Raw genomic sequence first — 8,548 nt, 5'->3', positions numbered from 1 at the left:
CCAGTGGGGGGCGTGCAGGAGGCAGCTGATCGATGTTTCTCTCTCATCATCGATGTTTCTGACTCTCTATCCCTCTCCCTTCCTCTCTGTAAAAAATCAATAATATATATATATTTTAAAAAATAATAGAATGACATAAAAAAAATAATAAAATGAAACGAAATAGAATAATAAAATGAAATGAAATTCTTTATTGTTGAAAGGATTACCTATGTCCCCTTTCTCCCCCGCCCATGGCCCCCCTCCAGCCCGCCCCACCCCCACCCCACCCCCTCACCCCGAGGCCCCGACCCCCCCCCCCCCTCATCTGCGTCCATAGGTTAAGGTCATATATGCGAAGAGTCATCTCTCATCTGTCATGCTACGTGAGCTGGTTTCCTGTAGTCACTTCCCTACTGTTCTCCCTGCCCTTTAAAAAGCGGGGTGCCCTGCGCAGATGACCCAGGAACCCAGAGGGAGAGACCGGGGCGCACGGAAGGGCCACCCACCGCCTCCATCCCCCTTCCCTCCCGCCCGCACCCCAGGATGACCCGTGCGCTCCCCCCTTGGGCGCCCGCGGCGGTCTTCCTCCTGGCACATCTCATAGGAGCCGGTAAGGAAGGACTTGGGGTTCCTGGTGGCGGAAACCCCCTTCGTTTAAAACATCCCCCCCTTTTTTGGAGGGGGGCGTTAAGGTCTCTTGGGCCAACTCACTCTTTTCTGCAGGAAATTGGCAAGGAGGTGACTCTGGGCGGCGGTGGCGAAATGGGTAGGGCGCGCGCAATGGGTAGGGCGCGCGCAATGGATAGAGCGCGCGCATGGATTGGACGCGCGCAATGGATAGGACGCGCGCAATTGATAGGGCGCGCGCGCCTGTGGATAGAAGGGTCCCGGGTTCGACTCCCAGCCAAGGCACCAGGTTGCAGGGTCATTAGAGGCTTGTGTGGGAGGCAGCGAATCGATGTCTCTCTCTCTCTCTCTCTCTCTCTTCTCTCTCTCTCTCCTCTCTTCTCCCCTCTCCTCTCCACTGTCCCTTAAATAAATCAATGGAAAAAGTATATTTTAAAAAAAATATATAATTTTATTGATTTCCAAGAGGAAGGGAGAGGGAGAGAGAGAGAGAAACATCCATGATGAGAGAGAAGCACGGATTGGCTGCCTCCTGCACGCCCCCCGACTGGTTGGGGATGGAGCCCGCAACCCGGGCCTGTGCCCTTGACCGGGAATCGAACCCGGGACCCTTCAGTCCACAGGCCGATGCTCTACCCATTGAATGAAAAAAAATATATATATATATTTTAAAAAAGAACCATAGCCAGTTTGTCTCAGTGGTTAGAGCATCATCCAGGGGACTGAAGGGTGCTGGGTTCGATTCCCGGTCAAGGGCAGGTATCTGGGTTGCAGGCTCAATCCCGAGCCTAGGTTGGGTCAGGTGTGGGAGGCAACCAATCCATGTGTCTCTCACATCAATGTCTCTTCCCCTCTCTCTCTCTCTCTCTCTCCTTCCCTTACATTGTCTCCAAAAATCAATGGAAAAATATCCTCCCCTGAGGTTTAAAAAAAAAAAAAAATTTAATAAAAACAGGCTAAGGGTGCATCTTCTTGACTGATTTCAGGATTCACTTTCAATGAAAAAAACCCCCCAAAAAAACCAATAAACCAGCAAATGATAAGCCACAGGTGGGCGTGTGCTGAGCTGAGAATCCGGATGAATTCATCCTACTTTCTACCCTTGAAAGAGGCCGATCCTTCTCCTTCTCCTTCGCCTTCTCCTTCTCCTTCTCCTTCTCCTTCTCCTTCTCCTTCTCCTTCTCCTTCTCCTTCTCCTTTTTTCTTTCCTGACCCCAAAAATTCTGATTAATATTTCCCCCAGCGGTGACTCTAACTCACAACACGGGGTGGGAATTAAGTTTTCCTGCTAAGGGCCATTTGGGTATTTATAGCATCCGTCACGGGTCGTGCAAAAGTATCCACTTACACATCGGTTTGCTTAAAAAAAGGAAAAAAAAAAAAAAAAAAAGGCCCTGGCCGGGGTGGCTCACTGGTTAGAGCGTCGGCCTGCGGACTCAAGGGTCCCGGGTTCGATTCCCGGTCAAGGGCATGGGCCTTGGTTGCGGGCACATCCCCAGTGGGGGGCGTGCAGGAGGCGGCTGATCGATGTGTCTCTCTCATCATCGATGTTTCTGACTCTCTGTCCCTCTCCCTTCCTCTCTGTAACAAACATCAATAAAATATATATTTTTAAAAAAGAAAAAGAAAATTAAAGCAAAAATTAGCCGCTAGCCCGGCCTGTGGTGTGGCTCAGTGGTTGAGCATCAACCTAGGAACCAGGAGGGTCCTGGGTTCGATTCCCGGTCAAGGGCACAGGCCCGGGGTGTACCCTCGATCCCCAGTCGGGGCCGTGCAGGAGGCAGCCGATCCATGATTCTCTCTCTTCATGGATGCTTCTCTCTCTCTCCCTCTCCCTTTCCTCTCTGAAATCCATAAAAATATATTTAAAAATAAGTAAATAACTGATTTATGAAAAATATTAGCCTGTTATGTTTGGTCAAACATAGAACGAACTCATCCCTGATGTCAACTGATTTCTTGGGCCTCATACGGCCCACGGGCCAGACATTCCTATTCCTGGCCAGGTTTTCCCTGCCCTGATCCTGGGCGGCCTGTGTCCTTTGGCTGGGTTATCCTTCCTTATTGATCGATTGATTGATTGATTGATTTCAGAGAGGAAGGGAGAGCGAGAAACATCCATGAGGAGAGAGAATCATGGACCGGCCGCCTCCTGCACGCCCCCTACTGGGGATCGAGGGTACACCCCGGGCCTGTGCCCGTGACCGGGAATCGAACCCGGGACCTCCTGGTTCACAGGCTGCCGCTCTAACCCCTGAGCTGCTGTGTCACTTTCCCGACAAGACGCCGACATCGCCTTGCAACCCTCCGACCCTCTCCCGCATTCGCCTGTTTTGACCCCAGGGGGTGCCTTCGAGCATCAGATCATCAACTTTAATTTCGAAACCGTGCAGGTGACCTGGGACGCCAGCCCGCCCTCGGGGACCAACCTGACTTTTCTCTACGGGTGAGTGTCCCGGGGAAGGAGAACACCGGGCCCCGTGTTAAAAAATGTCGCTTTTTAAAATATATGGACATACCCAGGCCCGCGGGATGGGGCCGAAGCCGGCTCTCCGACATCCCCCGAGGGGTCCCGGATGGCGAGAGGGCGCAGGGCAGGCCGAGGGACCCCACGGGTGCACGATCGGGGCCGGGGAGGGACCCAAGGAGGGCTCCAGGGCGTGTCTGGCCCATCTCGCTCAGTCCTGATCGGCCGGACCCCAGCAGCAAGCTCACCTAACGATGGGAGAGTCTGCCCCCTGGTGGTCAGTGCACGTCATAGCGACTGGTCGACTAGTGGATTGTCTGCCCCCTGGTGGTCAGTGCACGTCATAGCGACTGGTCGACTAGTGGATTGTCTGCCCCCTGGTGGTCAGTGCACGTCATAGCGACTGGTCGACTAGTGGATTGTCTGCCCCCTGGTGGTCAGTGCACGTCATAGCGACTGGTCGACTAGTGGATTGTCTGCCCCCTGGTGGTCAGTGCACGTCATAGCGACTGGTCGACTAGTGGAAGTCGACTGTCTGCCCCCTGGTGGTCAGTGCACGTCATAGCGAGCATTGAGTGGCCTTAGCATATCATTAGCATATGACGCTTTGATTGGTTGAACGACCAGCCGGCCGCACAGACACCTAGCATATTAGGCTTTTATTCGATAGGATTTCTATATTAATAAAAGTGCAATATGCTAATTAGACCAGACATCCTTCCGGACGACCTTCCGGATGAAGCCAGGTGCTGCGAGGGAAGCCAGGGTCCCGGGTGCCAGAGGCCAGCCAGTCCCGGCAGCCGGGGGAAGGAAGGCCTCGTCTTGCATGAATTTCACGCATCGGGACTTTCGCTTTATACATTTTTATTGATTTCAGAGAGGAAGGGAGAGGGAGAGAGAGAAATAGAAACATCCATGATGAGAGAGAATCATGGACCGGCCGCCTCCTGCACGCCCCCGACTGGGGATCCAGCCCACAACATGGGCGTGTGCCCTTGACCGGGAATCGAACCCGGGACCCTTCAATCCCCAGGCTGACGGTCTATCCACTGAGCCACACCGGCCAGGGTCTGTCTTTGTCGTAGAGCCACGGTTCCCAACCTTCCTAACCCCGCGACCCTTGAATACAGCTCCCCGTGCTGTGGGGACCCCCAACCATAACATTATTCTCGTGGCTGCGTCATCGCTGTCATGTCGCTGCTGTTATGAATCGTCATGGAAACGTCTGATCTGCAGGATGGATTTCCATGGTGACACATCGAACACCATGAAAGCACAGCGATCAATCACAAAAACAATATGTGATTATAGATGTGTTTTCCGACGGTCTGAGGCGACCCCTGGGAAAGGGCCGTTCGACCCCCAAAGGAGCCGCGACCCCCAGGTTGAGAACCGCCGTCTTAGAGCCTTATTCATCTTGACGCATTTTTTTTTCTTTTCTTTTTTTTTCTCTTTCCAATGAATTTAGTATCAATTCTGTGAACGGTGGCGGGTGCCCTGTGGTTTGATAGCCCATGAGATTAACGGGAGGCGTGCGCAGGAGAGAGACGCGAAGATGAATCGATTTTGAACAAACAAGACTCACGAGGGGTGGGGGGCAGATAAGGGCCTTGAATCTCCACGTGTGGACGGAGATGACTCACTTGAATTGTCCCAGCACCAGCTCGTGCATGGATTACGGGGGCTTACGCTGTTTTATTTACTATTTTCTTTTTAAAAATATATTTTATTGATTTGTTTTACAGAGAGGAAGGGAGAGGGAGAGAGAGTTAGAAACATTGATGAGAGAGAAGCATCGATCAGCTGCCTCCTGCACGCCCCCCACTGGGGATGTGCCCGCAACCAAGGTCCATGCCGTTGACCAGGATTCGAACCCGGGACCCTTCAGTCCGCAGGCCGACGCTCTATCCGCTGAGCCGCACCAGTCAGGGCTTATTTACGATTTTCTGTATAAATCTTTGTTGTTGAAAAAATTACATATGTCCTTTTTTTCCCGACATTGAACCCCTCAGCTCGGCCCCCCTGACCCCCACCCCAAGGCCCTCACCCCCCAATTTGTCCATGGGTTATACATTCAAGGCCTTTAGTTAATTATCTCCCACCCACCCTCCCTCCCCCCACCTTCCCTCTGAGATTCTAACCCTTTTCTACACTTTATTTGGGTAAATTTCGATCTAGTCACTGCTTGGGTTTAAGGTCTATTTTTTTTTAAGGTCACGGGTTCGATTCCCGGTCAAGGGCACAGGCCCGGGTTGTGGGCTTGATTCCCAGTGGGGGCCTAGCAGGAGGCGGCCGGTCTGTGATTCTCATCCCTGATGTTTCTCTCTCTCTCCTTCTGCCTTCCCATCGGACATCCATAAAAACATTTAAAAAATAAATAAATAAGAATTTTTTAAAAATAACAATTAAAAAAAAAAACCACTGGAAAAATACCCTCGGGTGAGGAATAGCTAATGAGCTACATACTAGAGGCCCCGGTGCACGAAATCCGTGCACGGCTATGGTCCCTCGGCCTGGCCGGCCATCAGGGCCTATCGGTGGGGCGACTGGGGGGGCGATCGGGGGTCCCCTGCTCACTCACCAGCCGCTGCTCAGGGCCTGAGGGCCGGGGACAGCTCCTGGGTTGAGCGTCTGCCCCCTGGTGGCCAGTGCACGTCACAGCGACCGGTCATTCTGCCAGTTCATTCCGCCATTCGGTCGATTTGCATATTCGGGTTTTATTGTCTGCCCCCTGGTGGCCAGTGCACATCACAGCAACTGGTCATTCTGCCAGTTCATTCCGCCATTCGGTCGATTTGCATATTCGGGTTTTATTATAGGGGATAGGTACTATTTCCGAATACATTCTATGGCTAAATGGTCCTCTTTTTTTTTTTTTTTTTTTAAAAAAAACAACAACCCAAAAACCCATAGATTTAAGGAGAAGAATGACAGTGAATGCCCCAACTACCTCCTTCAGAACGGACGCCGGGTTGGCTGCCTCCTGGTGGCCGAAGGCGATACGATTCTCAACTTTTCCGTCTGGAATGGGACCCAGTGCCTCAAGAACAGGAGCCTATGGATCTCCGATTACTGTAAGTGCCACCCAGAGGGAAAGCATGGCCCATTCCCTCCCGGATCGAGGGCCCGCCCCCCGTGCTCACCCCGACAACGAAGACGCCAGCCTTCCGGAACGTTCCACGGACAGAAAAAAATGCATGCAACTCAGAGGGAGAAGGCAGAGGGCGCTGTGCAGGCGGCTATGGGAGAGGGTCAACTGCCTCCTGCATGCCCCCTACTGGGGATGGAGACCGGCCGTCGTGGCTCAGGGGCTGAGCGTCGACCTATGAACCAGGAGGTCAGGGTTCGATTCCGGTCAAGGGCACAGGCCCGGGTTGCGGGCTCTATCCCCAGTAGGGGGCGTGCGGGAGGCAGCCGTTCCATGATTCTCTCTCATCATGGATGTTTCTCTCTCTCCTTATCCATTCCTCTCTGAAATAAATTAAAATATATAGATATAGATAGATAGATGATAGATAGATAGGTAGATGGATAGATAGATAGATAGATAGATAGATAGATAGATAGATATAGATAGATGATAGATAGATATATAGATAGATAGATGATATATAGATAGATATAGATAGATGATAGATAGATAGATATAGATAGATAGATGATAGAGAGATAGATAGATGATAGATAGATAGATAGATAGATAGATATAGATATAGATAGATGATAGATAGATAGATAGAGTTCTGCATTGCCTGGCTGGCATGGTTCAATGTTTGAACGTTGGCCTATGAACCAGGAGGTCAGGGTTCGATTCCCGGCCAAGGGGACATGCCTAGGTTGTGGGATCGATCCCTAATAGGGGGCATGCAGGAGGCAGCCGGTCCATGATGCCATCTAAACATTGGTGTTTCTATCTCTCTCTCCATCTTCCTTCTTCTCTGAAATCAATAAAATATATTAAAAAAAATAAGAATAAAGGTGGAATTAGCTCAGGCCGAAGAAGGCGATTCTGAGCAAACTGACCACGGTCACTGTGGGGACGTGGGGTGCCCCTCTTTGCATGTGAGCCCACCCCTGTGCCCTCTCCCCTCCTCAGTGAAACCCAGCTCGCCGAGGGGTCTGCGTGTCCTGTGGCGTGAGGAGGCCGTGACGGTGACGTGTCCCGACCTGCCCTGGAAGGGCCTCCTGTACGAGGTTCAGTACAAGAGCTCCTTTGATGGGGAGTGGCAGGTGAGTGTGGGGGGGCATATTCTCGGGGACCCTGTGACGGAACGTTCCCAAGATGCCAACTCTGAAGACACATGGAGATAGATGGATAGATAGATGACAGATAGATTAGATAGATAGATAGATAGATAGATAGATAGATAGATAGATAGATAAATAGATGGATAGATGATGGATAGAGACAGATGATAGGTAAATAGATAGATGATAGATAGATAAATAGATGATAGATAGAAGAGAGAGAGGAAGAGAAATGGAGAAAAAGAGAGATGGAGAGAGAAGGAGGTATTGAGATTCATTTAAAGGAATTGCTCATGGATTATAGGTGCTCTGACCTGGAATCGAAGGGTGACCTCCTGGTACATGGGTCGATGCTCAACCACAGGCCGGACTGGGTATTTTTCATTGGTTGTTGCTAGTTTTTTGCTGTTGTTTTGAGGCAAAGAACTGGGCAAAAAAGAGAAAGTTACCCAAGATGTCCGGATGCCTGAGAGAAGGAAGCTTTTGTTCCAAGGACGAAGACAAAACGTCATTCCATCTATCCATCATCTATCTATCCATCCATTCATTAGTCATCTAATATCAATGTACACATTTATCATATGATCTATCATCGACCTATCCATCCATCCATCCATCCACTCAGCCATCCACTCATCCATCCATCCATCCCCATCATCCATCCACTAATCATCCATCCATCCACTCATCCAATCCATTCATCCATCCTCCATCCCATCCATCTCATCCATCCATCCATCCATCCATCCATCCATCAATCCATCCATCCATCCATCCATCCAGCCATCCATGCAATGCCACTCATCCCATCAAGCCTAGCCCACCAGCAGCCAGCCAGCCAGCAAGCCACGCAGCCAGCCAGCCCAGCTAGCCAGCCAGCAAGCCACGCAGCCAGCACGCAGCCAGCGCCAGCCAGCCAGCCACGCGCCAGCCATGCAGCAAGCCAGCCCAGCCAGCCAGCCAGCCAGCCAGCCAGCCAGCCAGCAGCCAGTCAGCCAGCCAGCCAGCCATCCAGCCAGCCATTCATTCATCCAGCCAGCCAGCACTCATCAATCCATCCATCCACCCATCCATCCAGCTCATCCATCCATCGCCATCCATCCAGTCCCTCCATCCAGCCACTCATCCAGTCCATCCATCCACGCAGCCATCATCAGCCAGCCAGCCCAGCCATCCTGGCAATCCAGCCATCAGTCCAGTCCATCCTCCATCCATCCATCCAGC

General features: G+C 51.5%; 1 protein-coding gene across 1 annotated transcript in view; it reads left to right on the top strand.

Moving 5' to 3' along the window:
• Positions 1-460: 460 nt before the first annotated feature.
• The window catches only part of LOC118657299 (cytokine receptor-like factor 2), a 19,366-nt gene continuing 11,278 nt past the window's right edge, over positions 461-8,548 (top strand). The window contains exons 1-4 of the mRNA XM_036311129.1: positions 461-592; positions 2,953-3,055; positions 5,990-6,150; positions 7,173-7,306. Of these exons, the coding sequence (XP_036167022.1) occupies positions 526-592; positions 2,953-3,055; positions 5,990-6,150; positions 7,173-7,306 (465 nt within the window). The 5' untranslated portion in view covers positions 461-525. The remainder of the gene's footprint in view (positions 593-2,952; positions 3,056-5,989; positions 6,151-7,172; positions 7,307-8,548) is intronic.

This window comes from Myotis myotis, unplaced genomic scaffold, assembly GCF_014108235.1.
Source record: "Myotis myotis isolate mMyoMyo1 unplaced genomic scaffold, mMyoMyo1.p scaffold_m19_p_50, whole genome shotgun sequence".
NCBI classification, from domain to species: Eukaryota; Metazoa; Chordata; class Mammalia; order Chiroptera; family Vespertilionidae; genus Myotis; species Myotis myotis.
This window is presented reverse-complemented; position numbering and strand designations above follow the sequence as displayed.